We start from the raw sequence: 27,308 nt of genomic DNA, 5'->3' as shown, positions 1-27,308 counted from the left end.
TGTCCCCTCCTGAGAAAAAAAGTAATTTGGGCATTGTGAAGCCAGCAGCATTTTCATAAGGATGCAAGCGGCTTCCAGCAACCCCTCACTCAGCCGAAGAAATAGGTGCAACTGAGGAAGAAAAGCATCCAGCGGCCCTCACCCTGGGCATTGCAACCAGCTCCCACAGGCAGTGCCCACGCTCACGCAGGCTGCAAAACCCACCTGGAAGGTCTCCAACCACCTCTGAAATAAATCCCTTCCTCCCCTTAATTTTGTTCCAACCTCTCCATCTTCTCCGGTAAGCATTAATTCGGTTCATTTAAGTAGCACATCATTCCCAGATTTGGATTTCCTTTTTCTTTTTGCTTGTTTGTTTTAAACAGTGATTTTTTTTTCTCCTTTCCCCCTAGAGCTACAAAAAAAATTACAAAATAATGCGCGACCCCAAACAGACTAGAACATTCTAAGTGAAGGGCTCTTCCCCCTTCACCAGTCTTTGAACATTTCATTTCTTTTAAAGTTGGAGTACAAAAATAGAGCCTCTCTCTTCTTTTTTTCTCTTTTTGTTTCTTTTTTGTAAAAACCAACCCAACCCCCCAAAATTATCAACAACTAGAGCAGGTAATTTTTTTTAACCTCCCTCCTTTTTTTTTTTTTTTTTTTTTTTTTTTTTGCTTAATACCCATATGGGGAAGTCTCTACATATAGTCCACCAAACTCAGAGGAGAGTCCTCCAGGAGAGGTGCAGACAGGGTGGGCACAGGTAGGCCCATCAAGGGCCCACCCTGGAGCTGGAGTTTCTAGTCCTTTTACTTCTCCGGTTGAAGGGGTAGTTGAGGAACTCAAAGCGTCTGTGGGGCTCAGTGGTCTGGTGGCCCTTGGGAAGCCTCTTCATGAAATGTACCTCCCGTTGGTGCTGCCGGGTCTTGGAACCCTTGCGCGGGCGGCCCTTGCGGGTGAAGGCCATGTACCAGCCCTCGTACTTGGCGTTCTGCAGCGCTGTGTAGTTGTTCTCCAGGACGATCTCCGTGAAGACACAGTCCTTGCCTTTGCCATTGCTCTGAGAATGGGACAGAGTGGGAGATTTAAGTAACAGGCACTCAGTCACAGGGCAGCTTCTCACTACCCCAAACTGGGCTGGCTGGTGTAGCAGCAGGGTTGCAGTGCTTCTGGGCAGCCAAGGGCTCACTTTTCCCACTTCTCCTACAGGTCAGAATGGTCAAAAATCTGCTTTTCCTTAGAAAGTTGCAGGGAGAAGGCACTGTGTCATGGGCAAACACTGCTCACCACAGCTTGTGTCCCCAGTGTGATGCCAGCACCAGGCTGCAAGCCCCAGTGCAGCATGTCCCAGCATTTCCACCACCCCCATAAGGGGATTTTTGCCCACTCCTATCCTGCCTCCATCCATGTCAGGGGCTGGATTCCCTCACCAGCATGACCATAAGCAAACCCCATCTCAGTGGCAATTCACCTATTCATCCTATCCCCCCTGAGGTCTTTAATATAAAGAGGGCCATCAAGGTACAGGAGAGGTGACGGGGCAGGGGGGTCCATGGGGATGATGCCCACAGATGCAGGTGGCAGGGAGCACAGGGGTAAAGGAGGCTAACCTCCTCCCCATTATGGGCAGCAGCAGGACCAGGGAGGGGACTCCCACATCAGCCAGCCCCAGGGAAGGAGCCACCATGGAAAACCCTCCCAGACAATCACTGGTGCATTGGGATTTTGCACATCCAGCCCCCTCCACCCCCGGGGAGGGAGCATTGAGGCTTGGAGGGAGCAAGCGTGACTAACTGGCACACAGCAGGGCCTGGCCTTGGGGCCAGCCCCATGGAGCATCTTAACATTCCTGGCACTTGTACCATGTAATCGGGGAGAATAGCCCAGCAATTTGCCTATTTGTTCGGGGAGATACAATTTGCCCCACAAGGCACCCGCCCGCCTCCCTTGCTCCCCGCCTTCCCTCCTACTGCCCGAGGCCACAGGATGGCTCATCCTCCTGCCCTCCAAAGGGGTGCCCTGGCTGAATGTCTGGGACCCCCATCCCACCTCCCTATCCCCATGGGTGGGCTCTGTATCGGGTATCCCAGCAAGCCCCACTCAGCACCCACAGCACATCCCTGGCTCTCCCACGCCCTTGATCCCAGCACCCTACCTTGCCAATCAGCTTCCCCTTCTTGTTCATGCAGATGTAGAAACCTGTGGCTGCCCCCTTGATGCGCACGCGGCTCCCAAAGGTGTCTGTCTCCACAATGAGCTTGGCTGGGGAGAGCAATGGGAGGAAATAGAGAGGGAGGTTAGAGGTGCTCTGGGATGGGCCAGGCACAGGGATGGAGACTTGAGCAATGCCTGACACTGGGCACTGTGGGCACGCACTGGGAAGGGAGGCAGCTGGGCCAGAGAGAGCCCTAAAAATCAAAGCACAAGATTAGCTGCCCTGTCACTGTGTCCCCATGTGACCTTGGTCACATCCCTTTGCAACCCTGAGTCGTGCTGGAGGGGGAGCAGCTCTGCCTTTCCCAGCTCCATGGGGCTCAGGGGTTCAGGTGCCACAGAGACGTCCCAGTAAGGAGGCAAGGCAGTGAGCAGGGCATGCACTGGCCAGTGGAGATCATGCCAGCTGCCCTACAAACCGAGGCAGGTCTGGGTGAGCCTGAAAGAAGAAAGCAGGCAGGGAGCAGGCAGGCACCCTCTGGAAGTGCAGGGCATGCTGCCAGCTGTCCCCAGCCCAGGGGACACTGCTCCGTATCTCTCTTCTGGGCCAGGGCTGCAGGAGGAGCGGTGACTTTGCAGCTGGCAGGGGAGGCGTGAAGGGTATGGCCATCCTTTTAATGCCTTTCACCTTTGCACGAGTCGAGAGGGCGTATTGATTTGGTCTCAGTTTTTTAATGGAGGCATCGATCGACTTCCGAAGGAGCTATGCAAATCGCCGGGTCGATGGGCCGCCTATAAATAGACCTGTCACCTTCCCTCCCTTGCCTCCGCCCTGGGAACCCGAGCCCCAAAGCCCATCCATCCCCAGAGAAGGGGGAGGATGGGGACAGGACATCCTTCTCCCTGGCCCTGCAGTTGCTGTCCCCAGAGCCAGCTACCCTCCCCAGGGCAAGACCCAGCAGGGATGGTGGCTACCTGTTTGCACCTCAAAAAGGCTGTGCCAAGAACCAAAGATTTCCCCATGATACTGAATAGCAGCTGGGAGCGTTCCATCTCACCACCATCACATCTTGCCCAGCATCAGCCCCTGCACCATAAGCCCAATTTGATAAGGTAAATTAGAGCACAGCCCACAGAGCTTCCAAGTCCATAACCTTGTTATAGGACCAAGCCCACCAATTCCTTATTTCTCCTCTCTGACCTCTGCACAAGAGCTACTCAGTTCCTCAGGAGTGTTGTCCACCCCAGCTTCCATATCTCTACCCCAGGATGTTCAGCCACGGGCAAGGGCAGCAATGCTGTTCTGGAGCAGGTGGATTTGCAGGAGGGTTCTTTGAATAGCAGAAGGAGGCTGTGGGCACACGTACAAACTGAAGTGAGCCTAAATCACACTCTGGGCTGGGAGAAAACTGCTGCCTCTCTGTCTCTGTGAGGCCCTGATCCAGCATCCCTTGCATGACAGGTACTATTAAGGTCAGTGGCACCAAGGGTGGTAACAGCGAGTGGGCAGTGCGAGCAGCAGCTGAGTTGAACAATGGAAGGGGCATCCCAAAATCTGCTGGGGCTGACTGATTCAGTACTGCCGGGCAAGGCAGCTTGATGCATGTGCAGGCACCCTCTCCCTGCACTCCCTCCACTCCCTCCTGACAACATCACCCTGCAGCATCCCCAAACTGCCCCATGCCCATAGCCCGCTGTGATGGATGCACTTGACCCCCCACCTTAACCAGACTAGCAGTAGCTTGGTACAGGCTCCAAAGTAGTCTGACTGGACTCAGAGCTGAGAAATCTGGGAAGAGCCAACTCCAGGGTGTGCCACACCAGCACCAATGCCGAGAGCCTGGCACCTGCCCAGCATCCCCAAACCCAGCCCACAGGAGCCACAGCACTCTGCAAATGAAGTGCTGAGACAGTGACCCCATAGTTATCCATATTGGGGAAAGGGGGGGGAATTGATCTCAGAGGCAGTAAAAGGTTTGAGGAGAATTGATTTTTTTCTCTGTGAGAGATAGAAAGATCGGAGAGGGAGGGAGGGACAGAGGAGGGAGGGAGGGAGCGGGGAGGCCTCGGCCCCAGAGAGCACAAAACCCCGCTTTAAAGATGCACATCACTTCTCTCGCGGCCTTTTTTTTCTTCCAGAGGGCAGCTGTGATTTACAGCTGCTGGCTGGGTTTGCTGCCCCGCACGAGCCCAGCGAGAGCGCTGCTCCAGCCACGGAGGATGACTACCACCTGTCCCCGGGGACCTGCACCCCGCACGTGACCCGTGCACCCCACAAACTCCAGCCCCAACCAGGGAAAAACCCTGGGTACAGATGAAACCTGCAGGTCAGCAGGGAGCTGTGCCAGCATCTCCGGCCACTCGCAGGGTTTAGCCCACGCTGCAGCCAGCAGCAGTTTGCTCAGTGGCAGGCACAGCCCAGAAGGGATGAGCCAGGCTGCACCGGCCACCCGCCTTCCCTTAGAATTAAAAAAAGTCAATCAAATATTGACAATTAAGACAGATAACTGAAAACGCCGGACTCGATGTTAAGTCGGCTGTAAAAACGTCAGCGTGGGGAAAGGGGTCATCTGCAAAAATAAATCAACCCCTTTTACACGCCCACCCCCAAAAATGAGATAAAAAAAGCGCAGCAGGGCGGGCTCAGGGAGGGAGGCTCTTTGCTGCAAAAGTCAATTTCTAAATAACATTTTGGGGGTGCCCTTTTTTTTTTTCCCCGCCCTTTTTTGAGGGGGGGGAGCTTAACATTTTCAACTCTATTCTTTCACTTAAGTGACAGATTTATCCCAGTAAAATTATGTTTCATGCTCAAACTTTGAAGGGAAAGTGGCTACGTAAATGCTGAAAAAATGCAGCGAGACACACTTGATCCCCCAACTGGACTGCGAAGAGGAGAAAGTATTCAGGAAATGTTAAAAAAGGTGAAAGTAAGAAGCGTTTTAATAGTTCTTCCAGACATGGGGGCCTCCCTAGAGATTCATATAGAACAATCCTGAACCTCTATTTTAACATTTACAGACTTTCAACTCTTTTAAAACTTTACATCTGAAAAACTGCTTGTTCTCTTTCTGGTTTAGATCAGTCTTCATTTTCCTCCTTAGCTCTTCAAATGCTTAACCTTTTTTTATTATGTTTTAATAGAGTTTTTCAAGCCACCACGAGTCCCCTCCTTCTGCCCTTATTTAAACCTGGTCGTTATTTAAATATGCACTAACTGCCTTTTAAATCCAGGCATTATAGGTCTAAAACAAGACAGGATTTTTTGCTTGGGAAATTAGCTAATGCCCTTTCAAGCCAGAGCTGCTTTAGGATGGGAATAGTTCATCTGGAAGATTAATGCTGCATGTATGGGATACCATATATATGGAATCTGTGCTTTGCTTGAACTGCTAAAGTCCAGCATGAAATTTTCAGTCAAAGCAAAAGGAACAGGGAAAAAACAAAAAAAGGGAAGAAAGAAAAGTGTTTCTACTAATCTCCCCAAGCAAGAAAGGGAAATTTCATCTAATACCAAAGAAAAACACTTATGATTCCTACATACAACACACACAAATACAGGCACTTCCCCGATCTGGGCGCAGGATCAGGCCTCGCAGCGCCAGGGCTCACTGGCCCCGCTGACCCCTGAGCAGCGTTTGACCGCCCTGATGTGACATTAGCGCAGGCGATCAAAGTATTTGGGCTTTGGGTGTCGCCAGCAGAGGGATCGTGCCCCAGGGAGGGGGCAGAGGTTTTGGGGAAAGGGTGCCAGGGCGATGGCAGAGGGGCTGCGGTGTAGCGCAGGCTCCGTGCATGCCGAGTCCCCCTGCTTTGTCTCCGGAGACACAGCAGCATCTTTGCCCGTGGCCAACTGCCTCGCTGACCCTCTGCTCGGCATTTGTTTTGAAAAGGGAGGGACGGGGAGTACATGAGGAAAATGCCACTCCAGACAGTTCTGGTTTAGGCAAGGTTTGTAAAGCAGCTGTTCCCCCTTCACCCCTCCCCTGCCACCTTTTCTTTTTCAACTTTCTATTTCTTTTCTAACTTTCTGTTTATTTTCCAAAAGGAAGTCTCAGAGATTCCCAGCCCAGCAAAGAGCTGGGCTGAAATGACCAGTGCTGCTCAGCACACCGCAGCCCTGAGCCCTCTGAGTCAGGTGCAAACCAAGAATGAAAAAGAAAGGAGCAGAGCCCATCCCGCAAACACAGGTCCCCTCCCTCAGCACGGGGAACCTGCCCTCACCTTGAATCACACAGCCACTGATCGCTGACCCCTATGTTCTCCCTTTACAAGCCCCCGCAAGCCGAACGACTTTAATGATTTCTGGCTAACAAACAGGACGGAAATCATCAATCGCCTTGCTGGGCTGCGAACACCTCCCTGGCTCCCCCCCACCCGTCCCCATCGCACGTCCTTACCGTGCACATCCCCATCCTCTGCCATCGCATTGATTTTCTTGTTGTCCAAGATCTGCACATGTTTCCCGCTGGTCCGGCTGTACAGCTGGTAGGTACGGACGAGCCGTCGGCTGAGCTGATCCGTCACCAGGCTCTGCTCCCTCACATGCTGTGTAAAATTAGGTGGGGACTGAACAGTTACCTTTAGGAAATTAAAAAATATACGACACACCATTATAATCTCTACTCCTCAGCGGGGCAAATGGGCTGAGCCGAAATCGCTGGCGTCCAGCTGGGCTTTACAGGGAGGCACAGAGCCGGGACCGTGGTCGTACCTCCTGCACCAGCAAAGCCTCCCCGGGAGAAGGAGCATTAAGCTCTGGGATGCAGAGCCCTTTACAGAGCTGTGCCTGCTCCAGACATGCCCTAAGCAGAGGGGTGCAGGTGACTCGGGAGTGCGACAGGGCTCGGTGACCCCAGAGGCCTCCCTGGGACTCGGTGGGTCCCAGCTGGCACTGGAGTACCCGAGATGAGCATCAAGGCTGAGAGCAGGAGGGAGTCTGAGGGGGCATGCAGGATGGCACTGGGTTGCCCCCCCCAAGGGGCTGATACATTTGTCCCACACCTTTCTTGCCTCTGCAGAAACATACTGCTGCCCCGGACATGTAGCCCAACCACTGCCCCATCAGTTTCCACAGCTGCCTTGCCGCTGGGTCCCAGGCTCTTTATTTGTTCCCAAACACTCCTCTTATCAAGCTCTTTAAATACAAAGTCCCCAGAGAAGGTAGAGTTATGAGGTATAAGAATCCTAAGAAAACTGTGCCTCAGCCCAGGCATTCAGTGGCATAATAACCCGAGGATACTAATGTGCTACCCGTGCAAACGCATCCTCATCTGCAGCCAGCTGTTCAGTGCCAGCAGCAGGAATGTCCCCAGCCCCGGCACCAAACCCGTTAGCCCTGAAGTCGCAGCTGAGCCCATCCTTGTCAGACCCGACGCTGCTGCTCCTGGGCTTTAAATGATTTTCATGAGCAGCCAAACCTGCTCCCCCCTCAGCCCCGGCTCGCGAGCTTGCACAGAAGTCTTTTTCCCCCCCTCGTCTCAAATCCCTCTTTTAAGTCTGGAAAGTTTCGCTGCTCCCTGACATTTATAAAGATGTATTCTGAGCAAATGTTAGGAGATAGCTCCTTTCAACATCAGAAGGCTGGGACTACCCCCCGCCACCCCCACGTCAAATGGGAAGATTTCCTCCCGTCTTAAACAACAACAACAGAAAAACCCAATAAAAGCAAAAGCTGCTGCTCTCCCAAAGCTGGCTTTATAGAGATATCTCCCCTTGACAATGTCATCTCTATCCCTCTGCTTCTGCCTGTGCATGTGTGTTTCCTATAGACGGGTTTTGGATAATGCAGCAGGATTCTCTCCCCAGCTCTGATGAGGGTACCATGTGGAGGAGAGGTCATTAGCCATGCTGCTATTTGGTCTCCATCTCATACTCCAAAATATTACAGCTATGCTTTTATACAACTGCACACTCCCAGCACTCCATTCCCTTTGCTTTTCAGCTGGAAACTAGATTTTTTTTTTTCTCCCAAGGTTCCAGGAAAATAAGTTAAAAAAAAAAAAGTCGCTTAAAGGGCATTTTAAACAAAGCTTCTGCACCTGTGATCTCAGGGGGAAGGGGGGCTTCACCCCAGTTTGAAGGTGCAGTGCTCCCAGTGACAGTGCCTGATGGTATGCGGGTGTTGCACAAGCTCTGCCCGGGCTGTTTAATCTATTCATGACACTTCTGTCTCTGGCGATACAAACCGGCGATGCTGAAGTCTGACAATTTTAAGCTGAATCAAAACCTGTGCTTTTTAGTAAGGTTTGGAGTGGGGGGGAGGTTTCTCCTTTTTAATTCCTCTTTACTTTTTGGATGAAGCAGCGTAATGAAAAAAAAAACAAAAAACCAAACAACCGGACAAGAGGATCGGGGGTATCCACAGTGCCATTTAGAGGTGGGGGGACGGAACCTAAAGCTACTTAAAAACAATCCTGCGCAATTCCTTGAAACCCCGAGTACTCCCCGCCTCGCAGCCCGAGTCTTCCGCACCGTATTTTGAAGCCCGGGGGGGTCCTCCCTCGGCCGCAGCTTTTTACAGCCGGGCGACTTTTGTCTCCTGGTTTTTAAACTGTTTCTCCTCCCTCCCTCCCTCCCGAGCCCGGGGCGCTCGGCAGCGGCTGCGGGGCACCCCCCCATTCCCGAGGGGCGAACAAAGCCGGGCGGGCAAGCGGGCACTTACCTGGGCTTGCAGGCAGAGGACGAACAAGTGCATTAACCTGGGAGGGGGGAGAGAGAAAGCAGGAGAGAGGTGTGAACCGGGTCGGGGGGGGTGGGTGCGGGCGCGGGGCGGGGGGGCTGGGGCTGCCGGTACTCACACGTAGCTGAAGAGCGAGGAGCAGGGGTCCATCGCGGCGCCGGTGCGGGGCCGGGAGCCCGGGACCCGGCGGCGGCGGCGGGGGGGGGAGCGCCCGGGGAGGGGGGGGCGCGGCGCGGCGCTGCCTTCGGCTCCTCTCCTCCTCTCGCCCTGCCGACGCGTCCTCGCCCCGAGGAAAGGAGGGCACAAGCGGCTACAGAGGGGAAAGGCCCCCGCCGGCCCGCCCGCCCGCCCGCCCAGCCCCCGGGGCGCACGGCCGGCGGCCCCCCGCCGCGGGGCACCCCCCGCCCCGCTCCGCGGCCCCGCTGCTGCCCCGGGAGGCGGCGAGGCCGGCCCGCAGCCCCGACGGCGGGGGCGGCCGCGGGGAGGGGGGGATGGTGGCCGCCGCCGCCCCCCCGGGGAAGCCCGACCGGCCCGCAGCCCTCCGCACCCCTCCCCAGCCCGGGGGTACCTGCCGAGGCGGAGGTGGGGGGGCGGCGGGCCAGGTGTCGCCGAGCTCGGGACTGGCACTAAGGACCGGGATCCGCGGCCAGCTGCCAGCGGGACGCCTTCCCCGCCCCGTGCCTCAGTTTCCCCATTTGTAAAAGGGGGTTTAAGGGCTAGGAGGAAGGGGAGGGGGGCGCCGGGGCCGCGGTTCCCCCGCTGGGGGCTCGCCGCTCCGCGGGCGCGTTGTGGATTGGGAGCGGGCGGGCGAGCCCTCCCGGGACGTGCCAGACATTAAAAGGATTACCGGGGGTATGGAGGGGGCCGGAGTTTCGAGAAGGAGCGAGGCTGAGCAAATACCGCAGCCGGGCTGGGGAGGGGGGGAGCGAGCGGCGGGGGGAGCGAGCGGCGGGGACACCTCCCGCCCCCCCTCCCCGAGCATCCCCGCCGGGCGCTTACCTGTGGGGCGGGAGGGCGCCCTCAGGGCCGGTGGTGCGGGGCCATGGGGCCGGGCGGCGGCAGCGGGACGGGGCTCAGCCCCGCAGCCCGGGCAGGGCCGCCGAGGGCTGCATTGTTCCGGCGAGCCCCGGCGCTCCCGGCCCCGCCACCTGTTGCGCACCGGGGCGGGGGCTGCGGCGGGCGGGCGGGCGGGCGGCCCCCGGGGCCGGTACCTGGCCGGGGCCGGGGCCGGCGCCGCCTGCTCGGCGCTGAGTGACAGCTGCTAATTTGCCGTCCGTGCCCCGCTGCCGGTCCCCGCGCTCCCCGCGCCCTCCTTTATCTTATCAGAGCCCATAATTACAATTGCTATTTTGTTTCCTCGAATCAGCAATCAGCGCTATCTGCCGCCGCTGGAGAGGCAGCTCCTGTCAGCCGGCCTCTGAGTGACAGAGCGGCGGGCCGCACCGCTGCACCCGCACCCCCCTGCACCCGCACACAGCCCCACACACGCCTGGGCAGCCCCCTGCACACACACGTGTGCGCTCGCAGCCCCCACACCCGCGCACGCCCTTGCGCTCCCGCAAGGCTTGCACACGCATGCGGCCTTCCCCATGCAGGCCCCCTCCTTCCCACTCGTGCCCCGCACACGCAGCCTCGTATGCACAAACGCACACTGCCCTTCGCACGCTTCTCCTGGCTTGCACCTACCCCAAAAATACACCCTCGTGCCTCACACACGCCAGCTGCAGCCCCAGGGCTTTTCTCTCACACACACACTGACATCCAGCTCACGCATTTTCCCCCTTGCTCTGACACCCAGCAACCCCAGACACACACCCCCCTCACTCCTCTTCCTATTGCACACAGTGTTTCACCCCAAAATGCTGCCTACAGTCACTGCCAGGGATGGATCTCTGAGGGGTGGCAGGGGTCTCCCTGGTCTTGCCCGGCATCGTCACTGCCGGGGGTGCTGCAGGCGGGCAGGGGAGCCTGGGCACTGCCTCGTCTCCAGCCTGGCCTCGCAGGGATCAAGGAGAATATCAGCCCCTGCGTTGGCATCATCCTGGAGCAGGAGTGGGTTTCCGTGGGCAGTACACACTCACATGCTCAGCTCATCGGTCCAGTACAGGCTCAGGAGATAAACCCTTTGCGAACAGCTGATGTGCCACAGCACGGGTGAAGCAGCTCCCCATATCTACCTCTCTGGGTTGCCTAAGGAAAATGAGGCAAAACCAGAGCATGCAGAGCTTGATATTGCCGATGCTCTAAGTTCAGACCACTTTTCTATATATATAAAATTAAGGGGATTTAGGGCCTATTTCCCAGACACTGCTCTTGCTCATCAGCAGCCACCCCTGCTTTACCTCTGTGTCAGGCTGCACATCGCCCTGCACACTGTGTTCAACAGCACCATGTCCAGAACAGCCCAGGCTGCCTTAAACTGGGAGATTTATGGTGTCCTGTACTGGGTCAGAGGCAGCCGCAAGCCAACAGCCCCGCGTGCCCCCTGACAGGCTCAAGTGCCAGTCATGGCTGTAAAATCGAGCCGGTGCAGGATCACCCAGGGACGGCCACACGTCGCCTGACAGCGGATGACAGACGATGCTCCTGCCAGCCATCCTCGAGCTCGCAGCCAAAGCCTCCACAGACCCCATCCTACCCCACCTCTGGGCAGCGGAGAGGCATGAGCGGGTTGGTGACAGCAGTTGGGGACAGGAAACATCACGACTGCCAGGCTCATCCTACCTCTGCTGCTGCTTCAAGCTCCTGGCCATGGTCTGCTCCTTGCAGGGAAGTCGGGCACCTGCACAGAGACATTTGCCTCCTTTCTTGGTGCTTCCCAGCCCACAACAGTGTCAACCATGTTCACATGACAAATGACACACTCCCCCCCCCCCCCCCCCCCCCGCATTTGTTTTTTAATAAAAAAACAAACCATTTTGGAAAGTCTCTCTCCTGTGCAAGGTGGCACAAGGGAAATCAGCCTGCCTGTCAGCTCCTTTGCAGGCCATCTGAGCTAAGCCCCCGGTCCACGGAGTGAGGGTCCCCTCCATCCCTAAGCACTGAGGCTAAATGACTTGTCTGGCCCTCCTGCAGAGCAGAGAAACCCCAGCCTGCCACTCCCGAGACCAGCTGGGCCTCAGGCCAAGCTACTATTGAGTTGGTGGAAGAAATCCCTTCCCAGCAGAAAGACTTGGGGACCTGCTATGTCCCCAGCACTCCAAGCAGCCATGAGGCTGCAATCCCTGGAGGAGGCTCCCAGCATGGTCCCATCAGGTCCCATCCTGATGCCCCACTGCTCCAATGCCCTGATCTGCAGAACTGGGACCGTGTTAAGGCTGGGCAGACAGAGAAGTGTGTTTCCCTCAGACAGTAGCTCGTGTATTTTATGTTATTTGGGGATGTTAAATGCTGCAGATGAAGCATCAAACACCAGAGATGTGAGCTGCATCCCTCCCATCCCTTTTCCCACAAAGTTGAAGGTGCTCAGGTGCAGCTGCAGAGCTGCAACACCAAGAAGCAGGAGCTAAGAGAGAAACCAGAACACAGAGATGGCTGGCCCAGCCTGACTGGGATTCAGGCTTGCTCCCAGACCTTCCCCACCTCTGTCTCCCCTTTGCACCCCACATAGAGCCTCCTGACAGCCAGGAACAGTGGGAGCAGCTCCTGGAGCAGCCCAGACTGCAGTCTGGCTATGAGCAGACCAGGAGAGGATTTGAGGAGGTGGAGGGGGCAGTAGGCAAGAGACTGAGACCCGCGGAGGGGGCTGCCTGTGCCACTGTACAGCAGAGACTGGAGAGAGCACAGAGGATGCTGTGGGGGCTTCTCCCCATTCCCCCTGCGATCCTTAGCGCTGCACACCCCACCCAGGGCTACCCCAGCACTGGCCCTGCCCTCTCCCAGGATGTCCCTTTGCACAACTGCAGGACACAGCCAGGTCCCAGCTCCAGCTTCCAGCCTGCTTATTCTAGGGCATCATCCCTGCCTGGCCTAGTCCAGGTCAGAAGTGGTCCACAGACACCCCTCCTCTCCTGCAAGGCAAGGGATGGCAGAGCAAGCCCCCACTCCCCTCAAGAGGTCAAAGCCAGCAAGGTGTAGCTGTTACCAGCTCCTCCCTGTGCATCAGCCTAAAACCTCCCCACTAGCATCACTTACTTCAGAAAGGCAGAGCCAAGAAAAGCAACACCAACCATGGCTTTAGGGGCAGCAGTCCAAACTGGGGTGAGTGGAGACAAGGGTTTCCAGCAAACTGGGAGTTCACATCACAAGAGGAGGCTGAGAGAATTTGTGGTGAGCGGCAGCTGGCAAAACACCGACAGGAGGTTTGACTTGAACATCTCTTTACCAGGGGAAACTACCAGGCAGAGAAGCAACCAGGACATTGCTGTCACTTGCAGAGAAGGACCAACACGCACAGTTCCCTGTTCCTGCCAGGCCAGGGACATAGACAGGACCACAGCGCTAATCCCGAGTGATGGAGGAGAGCAGCACCTGCAACAGCACACTGCAACACTGAGCCGGCTGGAGGGAGTGGAGACCTCCTCTCTGCAGGCACAGAGGGCTCGGGGAGGCTGCAGAGCAGTTGCCTTTGAAAGGGGACAGACAGTGTAGACAGTGGAGCGGCTGGCATGGGGTTGAGGGTTAGCCAAAGGCTAAGACACACAAAGATGAGGTCACGGGAGTGCAGGCAGCACTGCCCTGCACACAAGCATCTCCCTCCCCTCCAACACCATATGATGGAGGGCCAAAATGTATGAAAACCAGGGTCCTGTAGCACTTTACAGTCCTGTCTGGAGGATGCTTGGCTATAAACCAGATTTTTCACCCCAAAACAAACACATGGAGGCTTCCCAGCAGAGCCAGAGGGATGCTAGCCCACTCCACTCTTCCAAATTCCAGTCCCGTGGCCCAGTGGCTCCGGCCCTGCCCGCTGATCCTTCGCAAAGGGACTGCAGCATTAATGGTGCGTTTCAGAGGCAACGGCAGCTCTGCCATGGCTGAGCAGCACAGAGCAGCCTGAGGCAATCCCACCACTCGCCATTAACCTGCCCCCCTCCCCAAAGGGAAGGAACTTGGCCAAACCCCACGGAGATGTGTTACATGGGAATGACCTTGTCTTCGCTACCCACAGCGCCAAGGCAGCCCCAGGGCAAATGAGGAGTGGGAAGGGAGACACAGCCCTCTCACAATTAATTCTCCTCTCTATTCAATTACTAGCAGCAGGCTTGAGACATGTTTCTTGGGCGGTGGGAACGCCAGGCCAGGAGACTACCCCTGTGTTCTGGTCTCAGCCCCCTGGAGGACCAGCCTGGGTGACGTGGTCCCTCTTCAGCAGTTTGCTCTCACAGCTTCATTTCAGGGAACTGAGCTCCCTCCTCTCCCCTCATAACCTCCTGTGCCTCCTGCCCAGCAGCTTTCTAGAAACATGGCTTTTGCTTCCATAGTTCCAGGCTGTGCTCCTGGAAGTGCTGGTGTCCATAGTGACTTCATCATCCTCCAGTATCCACATGCTGATCTCTAGGCAGCAATGCTCCTGCGGATCAGAGGAGTCAAAGCAAGGCTCTGCTTTCCATCCAGGCTGGGTGGTTTGGAGGAGAGTTCACTACCCACATCAGCAAGGCTGCCAGCGTGGCACGGGTGGCAGAGCAGGATTTCATCCAGGGCAGTCCATGGATGCACAGAGGAACTTCCCATTGGTGTTAGGCATCCGCCTCATGGCTACATTAGGCTCTGATAAAACCAGTGTTATTTTAATCTCTGGCATCCACACCCGTTGTGTGGCAGGGCTCAGAGGTGAGCCAAACATATGGGTAAAGATCTGGCAGAGCTAAGCGAGGCCAGGAGCCTTGTGGAGGGCACTGGAGGGGAGACACAACCCCAAGTCATATCCATCTGCAAGGAGAGAGAACTGGGATGGCTCTGCAACCACCCAGCTTGGGAAGGGGTCCACACAGAGACCCACAGCTGGGCTTGAACCAGGCAAGCCAGAAGCAAAGACTGAAGGCTCCCAATGAGGACAGTTCATGTGGGAGCAGCTGAGAGAGAACGTGGCATCCCCAGCCCTATGTGATTTAAACCCGAGGTTGAGCAGTTTTGTGCAAACCTGCTCTGCATCTAACGGGGATCAGTAAACCAGCAGCCTGACCAGGAATGGCCATGACACATGTGCATGAGGAAGGGGTGACACACATGGACGTGGCTGAGGATGTGTCTGCTCATGGCATTGAAGCAGCTCCACTTGATTCCTGACCCCACTGCACAGACAAACAGCACCTCATGGACCTGGTCTCAAGACATTCCCAGCTGCCACAACTTCCCCAGCATCGTAGCCCCAGCCCAAGCAGCAGCACCCTCCTCGGGATCTCCTGCCACACATCATCAGGCAGGGATGGGAAGGGGGGGTCAAAGCCAGTCTGGGTGGGAGGGGGCTCTACTGGCCACCCAGGAAGGTGGGAGCCATCACTCAATGCTCGGGGTCACTTTCCTCTCTGTGGGATGGACTCAGGGGCTCCATCAGGGCCACGAGGAGCTGAGGTAGAGATGCAAAATGCTGGCCCTTTGCTGACCAGCTCCAGCCCTTGCTCCCAGCCAGCTGGGCAAGGCAATTTGGCTTTGGTTTGGGTCCTCTTAGGAAGAGGACTCCTGCGCCCAGCTCATGGGGGGGTTAAGCCTAAAACACTGCCTAACAGCAGTGGTTGGGGGGGGGGGGGGGGCTGGGGGCTGTCCGTCGGCTGTAACTCTACCTTCGTTTGTTTGCTTACAGCATCCACCCGAAATGCCCATGTGTGTCTCCAGGCCCCTGTGTCAGTGGCAGCTGAACTGCTGACCCCAGGAGTTTGCAAAACACCAGGGTTATGGCCCCTTTGACATCCCAGCCCAGCAGAGCCACAGCTCGTCCTGACCCTGGCCCTGGGGAGCTAGCCCCTGGGACACCCCACACAGCCCTGCGAGAGAAGACAGGGAGATGGGGGGAGGCAGTGGGGCCAGTGAGAATGAACCTCAAAAAAGTGGTGAGGTGGGCACATTCCCCATGGCACCTGCTGCTTCCCCAGCTTGGCTGCAGCCCCTCACCTTGCTGACCAGCCCTACAGACCTGCCCCAAACCCTCCTGCTAGCCCTTACCAAGCCCAGGTCTCCAGCTGCTGTCAGCCCTCCAGCTGCTGTCAGCCCCACAGCCCCCACCCCATGCTGACACTGGGGCTGGCACAGGAACTGTGCCTCTCTCCAACTCCCGTGCCCAGGGTCATGTCTGGTCTCTGTGTCACTCTGCACACCTCTATTTTGGTAAGGTAGGGAAGGCGGTCCCAGAAAATCCCACAGCCAGAGTCTAGAGACAGCCTGTAACTGTTTTCTCCCGGGCACCAGCTGTGGTAGGGGACTTCACACCATCCTGGAGCATGGCCATGGCACATACAAGATGCCTAAACTCCCATCACTGTGCAGACACCATCTCCAGGGTGTGCAGGGTTGGGTCAGGTCTTCAGGGAGCCAGCCTAGACACAGGAACAAGCACCCAGGGAGTTCAGATGGTGTTGAGAATTCTCCAATGACTCCGCTCCCACTTTTGACCCAGAAGCCCAAATCCCATCTCTCAGGGGCCCAGCTCCACCACTAGACCATGCTGACTTCCACCATGAGCTGAGCACCAGGAGGTCTAGAGGGCACACCTGCCACAGACAAAATCCCTGTCCCCTCTACTGTCTTCATCTTCTGCTCTGCCCATCAGCACAACCCTTCTTACCCATCCCTAAAAATCTCATGCACTGCAACTCAGGGTTCTCCACCCTTGTGAGAGCCCATTGTGGGAGCAGGGACTGGAGGCACGGAGGAAATATAGGGTGTCCCACAGTCCTTATGCAGAGCCATCACCAGTAAGGACACCACGGAGGCCAAATCCTGCCCATCCAGCCTAGGGCTCTGCCACCAGTGGGGCTGGGGACAGGGGACTGCAAGGTCCCTGTGCTCCCTTCAGGGAAGTGTCCCCTGGGAGGATCCCTCCAGCAGATCCTAAATCCCCTTGGGGCACAGCTGAGCTGCTCTGGGCAGACCCCGTCCCCCAGCTACCACCAGCCCTGGCAGGGATGTGTGGCCAGCAGTGATGCTTCTGCCAGTGTCGGGGACAGCCCAGCCCAGAGCGATTAGATTCACACCTCGGAGGGGTCAAAGGCCAAGACACCTGTGACCTCTGGGTATCTCGGCTGCGGCTGTTGAACACAGAGCTGCTAACACTGCCCTGACACGAGGCGGGCTGCACGAGGGATGTGGGTGGGGATGGCATGGGGTGGCTGTGATGGAGCCTGACTCAGACTGTCTTGCATGGGGCTCTCTATCACAGCCCAACCTTGTTCATTTTTAGCACCTGCTTTATGTGTTTGTGAATTTAAACCCAACTCATGGCACAACCCCTACTCCAGTGTCACGCCGTGCTCTTCCAGCACCTTCTGCTGTGTCATCCCCACTGCAGACCATAAAGCCATAGCTGTGGCAGCAGCACCTTCATGGAAACAGCCCCCTCTCGTATTCTGGGCAGCACTGTGGAGCGGAGGACACACGTCCCCACTGCAAGCAGACACACTGAGCAGCTACTGAAGTCTGCGAACACCCAGAGCAGAACCTGGCCATAAGCAACTTCCTGCACTGGGATGTGCAGCCTGGAGCAGCCGGGATGAGCAGCACCTGTTGTGGAGCCAAGAGCTGGAAGAGCCCCTTCTCCTCCTGCAGAGCAGTTGGTGGGGCAAAACCTCACATGTTCAGGCACCCAGCCAGCTCGAGACACACTGGGGAGGACCCAGCACATGACCAAGCACAGGCATGACAAAAGGAGATGACCCCGGACCTAAATTTCAGCTTCTTCAGCAGACAGAGCTGTTCCCACACAGTGCACCAGTGGCATTTCCCTCTGCAAGGTGTGTTGATGGGAAGAGGATGGGAATTATGGGCAGCCTGACCCTTCTAGATCCTGCTGCTTCATCTCTTGGTTGCAGTGTGTCCCTGGCTCAGCTCTGCCAGGGCCAGCCCTGTGTGTTAGTGTACTGGTGGCTCTCTGAGGCGATAGCCGAGGTACCTGTGCCTGCTGCTCAACAGGACAGAATGGGGATAGCAGTCAGCTAATGCTTCAGAGATGGGGTCACTCATGACACCCACCAAGGGTGGTCCTGGATGGGAGTGGCTCTGCTGGCCCTTTTCCTGGCTCCTGCTGCCACCGAGGTGCCACCACACCCTACGGCTCTCCTACCCATCTCACAGAGCCGCTGCACCCTGTGATAACGGGGGATGCTGCCTCTCCAGGGGTGTCCCACTACCTTCCTCTGTAACCCAGGCAGCCAAGCTTCAGAGAAAAGCGGCATTACCCCAGTTCAGTGTGGGAACCAGCAACAGAGAGCTCATGGAGCAGGGGACCAGCCCCACCTACAGCACGGTTACAGCTGCGCCTCTCGGCCACCCTGGGGCCGAGTTCTCAGCCGTGGAGAGTTGAAACCCAGCAAGAAAATTGTTGGGGCAGGCCTGGCTGGGGCATCACAAGGAAAACCACTGCCTGGCCACACTCAGCAGAGCAACTCCCCATCCTGCTGCTCCATCCCTGAAAAAGCAACTCAGACCTGACCTCTGAAACCAGAGCATCCTCTGGGAGCTGCCAGGCTGGGCCAGCGACCTGGCTTGGGGCAGGCAGCCAAGTTGCAACCCAGCAGGGCTGCAGCTGGGCCAGGCTCCACAGCGAGCAGCCTGAGCCTCTTGCTGGGTGCAGCACACCAGTTCAGGAGGGCTATCTATGGAGAGTGTGAAAGCATGGGTGCATGGCCATGGTGCTCATGCATGGTGACCTCCACACTGAGCTGTGATACTACCACATTTCTCTGCTGCATGGCTCAACCAGGGTCAGGGTTCCCTGGTGCTGCAGGAGCCAGGAGGGCTCCATCCCCAGCGCTGTCAGCATGCAGAGCCCTGAAATGCAGCAGACAGGAGAGATGCTCAGAGCCAACCACCTCCCAGAGCAACCCCAGAGACACCAGCTGGCTTGGGGCATCACCTGGTTCCCTGGGTACTGGCTCCTCCACCACCCCAGGGAAAAGCAATGGGCTCCACACCATTACATGCATCTCCAGCATGAGGAGCTGTACCTACATAGGCAGACAACAACTTAATTTTTCCCCCCACCCTACGCAAAACAAGACAGTCCTCACATCAGGAGCCCCATGTTTCACTCCCTGTGCACAGAGAGTCTCCTGCCCCCCACCACCCCTGAGTGCCCCCCAGCCCAGCCATGCCCGAGCTCACCTGCTCTTAGCCCTGTTTGTTTGCCCAAGGTATTTGCAGCCGGGGGCACCTGTTTTGATACCATCAGCTCAACGAAGGAAGCTGCTCACCTAGCGTGACCCCTGTAATCCCATCCTTTCCCATTAAGCACTGTGTGTGAGCGCATCCTCGCTCCCAGCCTCCTGCCATCTCAGCATTTATCTCCCTCTCCCCGATCTGAGCACATTAAGGTTGTGACATTTCTCAGAAGGGGGGAGAAAACCTGCCCAAGTCACTTAGGGACCTGGTGATGCCAACACCCCCACCCCCAACATTGCCCCCTCTGAGATTGGGGTGTTCCCTCTCCCCTGGCATCACCCTGCCACAATGCTGGGGACCAGGCAACTCTCACAGCAAGGCCTTGGGCTGGGTCCTGCAGCAGCGTGGACAAGCTTGGTCTCCTTAAGCCTCCTGCCACCAGCACCACATCCCCCACAGTGCCACCTTTGCCTACTGGCAAGACTGTCTTTCCTGCCACAGCCCCTTTTCCCAGCTACCTAGACACCCCTAAGGAAAACAGTACCCTGAATCCATCTCCTTCTACCCTTTGAGAGGTCATATGCTCCTTCTCATCAGCCAGCACTGTCTCTCCCACCCCGTGTGAAGCAGCTGTATCACCCTGCCAGCGCCGAGCTGTGCCCGCTCCCTCCTCTCATCACCCCTCACCAGGCTCCGAGCCAGCTGCCTCCCCCAGCCCACCCTTCCAGAAGCACCTTGTTAAAAGTGATCTACTGACTCTTATCTCCCCCGAGCCAAGCTGCTCCTCCGTGGAGAGCAAGCAGGACCAAGGCCCAGCAGATAAATTAGCCCTGACCCCGTCCGCGTGCACATAATGTGGGAGATCTACGAGGCCCTGTGTGTGCCAGCCCTAGCAGGAGCTGGGCACCACCCCGGCACTGTCACGGCCCTGAGCTCCCCTCCTGCGCCACCAGCGCCAGGCCCCTGTGTGCTGTGCCCCGCCAGCACCTCTCAGACGCACATCCAGCCCTCGGGGGGGGGGGGGGGGGGGGGGGGCTGTGTTCCCCCATCTCTTCACTCGGCAAGGCTGCCAGATTGCCCCAGGGCAGTGAGATTTGGGCATGGCACAGGCCACCAGCCTCGGGCACCCTATTGCCCCGGGATGGCAGAGGGAGCGATACTTCCCCGGGGGACACGACCTCTCCCAGCCCACTCCCGTCCTCCCCGCAAGGCCTCCGGAGCAGGAGCAAGGTGCCCTTTGCACTCCAGGGGATGCCCAGACCCGGGGAGCGTGGCCGCGGCCCGGTGCAAGCCCGCAGCGGGCCTGGCAGGGCCGGGCTGCCAGGCATGGAGAGGCAAGGAGCGAGGGCAGGGGCTGGCTGCGCCCCGGGCCCCGCACGGTTCCCCCGGCCCCCCCGGCGGGAGCGGGGCCGCCGCGCTGCCCGGCTGCCATCTAGCGGCCCCCGGCGCCTCCCGCCACACCGGCAGGTACCGGGGTTACCCCGCGGACTCCCCCAGCCCCCCGGCATCCTCCCCCCCGCGCTGCTGCGGGGTGCCATGCACAAGCGAGGGGGTTCGTCTCCCCCAGGCCGGCTCTTCTCTGTCCTCTGGTGCCCCCCCGGTGGACACGGTCCCACGCCCTGGGGGTGAGATGTCAACAGTCCTTTCCCCTTTGCTGCAAGTGGCATTAAAACCTCCATCCATGCTGGGTGACAGGGGCAGGTCAAGGGTTGTTTGGGTCCAGAAGGGAACAGTGGGGAGGTGAAGAGGAACTGCACGGGCCCCAGAAGAGAGAACAGCCCCAGTCACAACCTAGGATGGAGCCTGAGCTGAGGATCCACCCTGAAGGATTTCGTACCAGAGTCCGTGCAAACAAGAAACTCACTGTCCCAGGGCACCAACGGGGCAAGCAGTACATGGTGCTTCTCAACAGCCAGCATCCCAAACAAGGAGGACAGTGACAAGCATCGACCCATGGGCCAGGGATGCAAGACTGGATGCAAGGAAACTGCCAGAGAAACCTTTAAGGACCAGCCCCCAGAGGTGAGAAGTGCCACCGACTGAATGGTTGGACTAGATGATCTTAAAGGTCTCTTCCAACCTAGATGATTCTGTGAAGCGCAGAAAGGGTCAAACCCTGGAGCAGGCACCCAGACATGGTGGGGACACGACTGCCCAGGAAAGGTCAGAGCTCAAACCTGCCCTAGACCCTTCAGGCATTGGGGTTTCACCGCTCCATAGGATGGTGCTGGGCTGAGAGGAAGACATGAGAGGACCTTGCTGTGACAGCGCCCAGCACCAGGGCCAATGTGGCCCAAATCAGGGGCATCTCTGCCCATTCCATGAGTATCCTGGATGCAGCACTGAGCTGGCTTGCAGGGCACAAGTGTGCAGACCCCACAAGGGAGAGAGAGGACCTCCTGGGTCCCTGCTGGGAGCTCTGCAGCATCACCAAGGGAAACCAAATGTCAAGGACTGGACATGGACAAGCATCTCCCACTGAGTATGCATGGGAAGAACCTGCCAGCCTGCAATGACCCCCCTCCAGACCTGATGCCTGAGAGACCTTTATTCAGAGTGTAAAACTGTTCTTTACAGAGCAGACTGACCCAGAACATACCCCCAAATCAGAGATAGGCTGTGAGCTCCCACCCTATCATAACTGCAGTTGAGGATGCAGCCTACGCCCCAGTTTCACACTTCTAAGTGCATAAAAAACACAGAATTGTGAGTAAAGGAAAGCAAACATGCTAGAATCAGTGAAACTCCCTGTCCCACTGCAGGCTTTATGTCCCACTTGCTGGGGAAGGGGACAAGACTGGGTATTTCAGAGCCAGGGAGAGCAGGTGCACAGAGCAGAGGTCCAAGACAGCAAAAAGGCACAGGGCAAGGATCACCTCCTCCATCCCCAACTCCCAGCACAGGGATAGAGGAGAGGGGATATACCAGCAGCATCCATCCAGTTTTGGGATCAACCTCCCAGGGCTGTGGGAAAGGAGACACCCCAGTGCTGGGACCAGTCCCTGCTCCCCAAAAAGTTACCAAAAAAACCCCAGACCCAACAAAAAAAACCCAAAGCAGCAAACGTTGAGGTCCCGGCAAGAGGTGTCCGAGGTAAAAGCTGTCCAGGTAGAGAAGTCCCAGTGAGTACCTGGAGGAAAAACCAGACTGAGACCAGCAGCCTCCTGCAGCAGACAGCTCCTACCCACACCTGCCACACCAGCGTCACAGCCACCCAGACCCTTCCTCCAAGGCTGACTGGCCCCTCACCTTCCATGGAGATAAGTTACTGCTTCCTCTACTTCTTGGCTGGCATGATAGGAGGAAGCTCCTCCTCCTCAGACAAGTCATCATCCTCCTCAAAGGAAGCATCTTCCCTGTGCACTGGGACACACAAATAACTCTGTTACTCACTAACATACAAACTTTGCAAATACAACTGGCCCCCAAGACATCCCAAAGAGCAGAACAGCCCAAGGAGCACTGGGGTAGTTTTAGCTGCAGCTTGTGGGCAATAAACTGTATCCCAGCCAGAGGGAGGTCTTGGGAGGGGAATGGCAACAGCCAGTCATGGGAAAAGGGGATAGTGTGGGTCATCCAGACCACTTTTCCCATGCACGGCTTTATGGCAGGGGAGGAATCCCTGCACAGAGATGGACCCTGGGGAACCAGCACAAAGTGCATCTCCCAGGGGCTCCCCAGCTGGCATTCACACTGGAGGGAGCCCCTCCATACCCCTCGCTCCTCCCAAGCCTTTCCCCACACACAAGTCCTTACTGATCTGGTGCCAGCCAGTGAGGTGTACTGGGCCAGAGCCCGCTGCCAGGCGGAAGGTCACCGGAGGCTGCAGCTTGAAGTTGTCCAGACTCAACTGCAAAAAGACAGAGATGGAGTCTCAAGTTAGCGTCAGAGGCAAAAAGCAGAATGTCCTGCAGTACCCGGGCATGGCACCCAGCCTATTAAACATGTCCTTTTGGAGGCATCTGCGGCCAGGCCAAGGCTACCCAGGGCATTTCCCTGCAAGCTGCAGACCACGGTCAGGATCCTAGGAGAAAGGTCCACAAACACCCAGAGATGTCCGGTTCCCTGCAGCCATCCCCACCCAAGACTTCAAAACAACCTCTTACCAAGGGCTGGCATGACAGTTTCAGATTTGCCACAGGCACAGCAATCTCCTGGTTCTCATGGTTTCGCCCAATGACCTCCACCACATTGCACTCGTCCTTGGCACCGTCTGTGAGGCAGACCTGGGGGGAGCAGAGACCGTGAACTCCTGCTCTCCCAGGGGACACAGCAGGGACAGCCAGGACTCTCCACAGGACAAGTGACCCACAGCAATGCTACCAGCCTGGCTGCCATGCAATGTGTGAGGATGCTGCTCCACAAACCAGGGAGAGTATGGAACCCCCCCTTGCAACAATTGCCCCTTTAGTGCCTGCAGAGGAGCTTTGTGCCTTTGTGTCAGTTGGGAGAGCTGTTCCTGAGCCGCCTCAAGACATGGCACCTGGTCTGCATTTTCTGCTGATCTGATCCAAGCCAACAGGTCCTGTGCTTCCAGGACAGGAAGTGACCCCCAGGGAGAGCCAGGAACGAAGCCTTGCATCTAGCTGGGCTTGGAGAGCAACAGGCCAGAGACCCAGCTGGTGAGGAAGGCATGTTCTAGTGGGAGACTCCAGCAAGGTCAAATACAAAGGAAAAATGCTTTCGTTCACCCCATGTCTAGAGAATTCCTCTGCTGAGCAGCCTCCTGCCACTACTGGCTTTGCTTAAACACCTCCATACAACAGAGAAATGTGACAGCTCCGCGCCCTGCTCCGAGAGCAGCCAGTGCTGAGATCTCAGCCAAGGGGTCCCCTGGCCCAGCCCGGCCAGGGAAGGGGGCATGAGCCTGGGAAGGGGGTGTGGTGCTGCAGGCCCGCTATGGGAGATGACAAGCACAGTTAGCTTTCATTTCTCTTACCACAGACAGGGCCAAAATATGGTCAGAATCATCTTCTTTGTCCACCTGAAACGTGTAGGATTTGGTGCTGGCAGTCAGCTCGCAGCCTGGAAAGAGGAGATCAGAAAAGTTGCAGCAGCCATTACACAGCCCTAGGCACCACGGGCAAAGGGTTTCCAGGGCAAGCCCCAGCTGGGCACGCACACGGCATCCCTAAACCACTTCATTTTCTTATGCTCAGGAGCAGCTTCAAGCCAGGACATCCTGGGCTCCAGGATAACACATCCCCAAGAGCTATGCATCTGGCGCAGCACCACACAGAGACAAAACCTGGTGTCCCCAAACTGGGCTGCTCTGAAGCCATGCCCAGGGTCACCCAAGGCCCCCAAGCACAGGCAGGGCAAGGCTCATCCCTTCCGGAGAGCAGCACAGCCAAGGCACACAGCTGTGGTCAACAGGAGAGGGAGATGAAAAGGCAGCTCTGCTTTCCCCAGTGTCAGAGAAACGTTTGCTCTGGTGAGAGTGTGGAGGCAAACACATGGAGCGTGAGACCTGCATGACAAGGAACAACGTGAATGCTGGGCCAGGTTGCAGGGAGCTGGAGTCCCTCAAGACAAGTCTTGAGTTAGATTTTATTATGTACTTCTCCAAACAGCTACAAAAACAAGGGAGATGCAAAATTACGTCCTCAGCTCTTGGGATCGGGATTCAGCTGACCATGGGCAGGAAGGACAGGCAGAGTGCCCTGGGTGTGTTGACTTATTGCAGGATGATTCACCCATGTGAAGCAGATTGGAAAAACCCAGACTGGGTCCTGCATGTGCAAGGGAGGGAGAGGAATTCGCCTCGCAAACACGGCCCCAGGCAGGACCTCCTCCTAACCGTGCTTATGCGTTCAGCTCACCAGGGCAAGGACCAAAATCCAGGTGCACGAAAGGCCGGGGGGGGAGGGCGGGGGGCGTTGCGCCCCTTCCCTTGGCAGCACAAGCCCGCGCCGAGCCGCGCTGCCGGAGCCGCTCCGGACACGTGTGTCCCCGCCTGCTCCCACGCACGTTCAGGAGCAGCGCAGGGCCACGTGTTGCGGGGTTTAACAGCCCCAGCCGAAACCCCTCCCCGAGAGGAGGGACACGGCTCTGCCGCCCGCCAAGGGCACCCACGACACGCTGACGTGGGAGCGCGGGGGATTAACCGGAGGAGCGGCAGAAGCCGGCGAGACCCGGGGGATGCCACCCACCCACCCCATTACTCCCACCCCCCTCCGCTCCCCTGCACCCGCAGGAGCCCCAAAACCCCACGCGGCTCCCCACAAACCGCCCCAGGATCCCCCCAGTCCGTGCCCGCTCCCTCCCAAGCTCGGCCACTACGCTCCCCAAACTCCAGGGTCAGCCCTCGCCCCACGCTTCCCCAGTGCCGCCCCCCCGACACGTCTAGTACCCCCCAGGGCTCAGTAGTGCCCTCCACGTATCTCTCCAGACCCACGTGTCTCTCTTGCCAACCCCCCACCCCCCCGTCCCGTGCGTCTCTGCTGTCCCCAGGTCTCTTTCGGCCCCTTCCCCCCGGTCTATTCCCCACCCACGTGTCTTTCCTGCCTCCACGCCGTCCCAGTTACCCACAAAGTCTCTTCCCCCCTCCGCGTCTCTCCTGCCCCCCATCTCTCTCCTAGATCCCTACATGTCTCTCTTACCCCCCATATTAACCCCCCGTCTCTCTCCTGCCCCCATTTATTGCCCCCGTGCCTCTCCTGCCCCCCATTTATTGCCCCCACGTGTCCCTCCCGCCCCTCATCTCTCTTATACCCCTACGCCTCTCTCCTGCCCCCCCCCATATTACCCCCTCGTCTCTCTCCTGCCCCCACCCCGTACCCCCGCGTGTGGCCCCCCCGGTGCCGCTCACCGAACAGGACGCTGCCGGGGCAGCCGGGCCCGCGCGGCTCCATGAGGCGGCAGCGCGGCGCTGGGAGCGGGGGGGCCGTGTCGGGCCGCACGGGGCCGCCCCGCCCCGGGACCGCCCCCGGGGGGGGACCGAGGGCCCCGCCCCATCGTCCCGCACCCTGCGCGGGGCGGGGGACCTGGCATCAACGAGGCCGAGGGGTCGTTTCTGGGCGGGCTCGCTGGGTGCAGGGGCTGCGGGTGGTGAAAGGCCGAATTTACAGTATTTTATTTCCTTGCAATAAAAGGAGAAGGTTATTACCCCGGCGGGATGCTAATGACTTTTCCTGGTAACTGGCCTCTTCCATCAGATTTTTCTGGGGGGTAGGCAGGAGGGGGAACAGCCTAAAAGCCACCCAGGAGACAAAAGACAGCACCACCTCCTTGAATCAGGGGGCCTCCTGACACACCCTGGGCCTTCAGCCAAAGCCAGGGGGGCAGGACAAAGCATCTCCCGACCCCACGGTGAGCTGTGGAAATGCCACACCAGAAAAAAGGCCCTAAAGGGCAGCTGCCCACCTCCCGCCCTTCTCCCCAGCACCAGAGCCAGGAGAGGCAGAAGGCCAAGGGTGTAAAGGGGGGTAGCAGAGGGGTAGGGGGGCAACAGGGAGCGAGGCAGGGGCACAAGGGGAGGGACCTGCTCATCTCTACCCCTCTAAGTGCAGGCAAGAGCAGCGTGATCTGACACAGGGGACTGCGGCACAGGAGCTTTTGAGGACAGAAGGCAAAATCCTGCTTCAAAAACCTATGGCAGGGAGCAGGGGACACACGCACACACACACACTGGCCTTTCAAAGGAGAAAGGGAAGCAGCGAGGTCCCTGCTGCAGGGATGGAGGGGGAAGCAGCCGAATTAAAACAAGCCCCGCTAACACTGAGCTCACACGTGTTCTTGGCCGGGAGCTGGCTCTGCTCCTGCCGCAGCCCAGACCTCCACCAGCCGGCCATTTGCTCTGCTCCAGCTGGAGTCGGTTCAAGGAAAACACGACTGGAGAGGTTTGAAAAGCCAAACCTGGCCCCGGAAAAAGGCCAGTGCTGGCTCGGCGGCGGTTATACAAGCACAGGCGTTTGCTTCTGCGTAGCTGCTCTCCGCAGCCCTGGGCAGGCAGTGCCCTACCACCACCCTGGAGGGACAGAGGCAGGAGCCCATCGCTCCCTTAAAGGGAAACTTCCTGGCACAACACCCAAGTCCAGACCTGCCTCCCGGGCTAAGGCATGTCAGACAGAGGCAAGTCATAGTTCCATTTCTGCTGTAACTTTGTGAAACAGGGTTCAGAAAAACAAAGATGCCTCTATGTAACACATTTTAGGATTTGGTGAAGAAAAACTATCATTTTAACATAGTACACTTTCACAGGTTTAGGAGAAAAGTTTTAACTGCCGATTTCTCTGCTTAG

At 57.6% G+C, this 27,308-nt stretch overlaps 2 protein-coding genes across 2 annotated transcripts; both read right to left on the bottom strand.

Annotated features, from left to right (window-relative positions):
* Window positions 1–754: 754 nt before the first annotated feature.
* FGF8 (fibroblast growth factor 8) lies at window positions 755–9,022 on the bottom strand. Its single transcript, XM_074908430.1, has 5 exons — window positions 8,934–9,022; window positions 8,798–8,834; window positions 6,534–6,714; window positions 2,138–2,244; window positions 755–1,042 (listed from the first exon to the last, which is right to left on the bottom strand). The coding sequence occupies exons 1-5, from the start codon at window positions 8,963–8,965 to the stop codon at window positions 755–757; spliced, it is 645 nt and encodes a 214-aa protein (XP_074764531.1). The 5' UTR covers window positions 8,966–9,022.
* Window positions 9,023–21,606: 12,584 nt separating this feature from the next.
* On the bottom strand, window positions 21,607–25,967 carry NPM3 (nucleophosmin/nucleoplasmin 3). Its single transcript, XM_074908429.1, has 6 exons — window positions 25,878–25,967; window positions 24,006–24,091; window positions 23,173–23,292; window positions 22,823–22,916; window positions 22,316–22,429; window positions 21,607–22,196 (listed from the first exon to the last, which is right to left on the bottom strand). The coding sequence occupies exons 1-5, from the start codon at window positions 25,918–25,920 to the stop codon at window positions 22,344–22,346; spliced, it is 429 nt and encodes a 142-aa protein (XP_074764530.1). The 5' UTR covers window positions 25,921–25,967; the 3' UTR covers window positions 21,607–22,196; window positions 22,316–22,343.
* Between the last annotated feature and the right edge of the window lie 1,341 nt (window positions 25,968–27,308).

The sequence above is a fragment of the Athene noctua genome, chromosome 5, assembly GCF_965140245.1.
Source record: "Athene noctua chromosome 5, bAthNoc1.hap1.1, whole genome shotgun sequence".
In the NCBI taxonomy this organism is placed as follows: domain Eukaryota; kingdom Metazoa; phylum Chordata; class Aves; order Strigiformes; family Strigidae; genus Athene; species Athene noctua.
This window is presented reverse-complemented; position numbering and strand designations above follow the sequence as displayed.

Bases quoted from the DNA above. Each gene is read 5' to 3' on its own strand.
- FGF8 (XM_074908430.1), bottom strand. From the start codon at position 8,965: ATGGACCCCTGCTCCTCGCTCTTCAGCTACGT. The intron at 6,715-8,797 runs GTAAGTGCCCGC...AATTTCCTAAAG, and splicing joins TCCTCTGCCTGCAAGCCCAG to GTAACTGTTCAGTCCCCACC. The intron at 2,245-6,533 runs GTAAGGACGTGC...TGCTCTCCCCAG, and splicing joins AGAGGATGGGGATGTGCACG to CCAAGCTCATTGTGGAGACA.
- NPM3 (XM_074908429.1), bottom strand. From the start codon at position 25,920: ATGGAGCCGCGCGGGCCCGGCTGCCCCGGCAGCGTCCTGTTCG. The intron at 22,917-23,172 runs GTAAGAGGTTGT...GTCTTTTTGCAG, and splicing joins AACTGTCATGCCAGCCCTTG to TTGAGTCTGGACAACTTCAA. The intron at 22,430-22,822 runs GTAAGGACTTGT...TGTGTGTCCCAG, and splicing joins CACTGGCTGGCACCAGATCA to TGCACAGGGAAGATGCTTCC.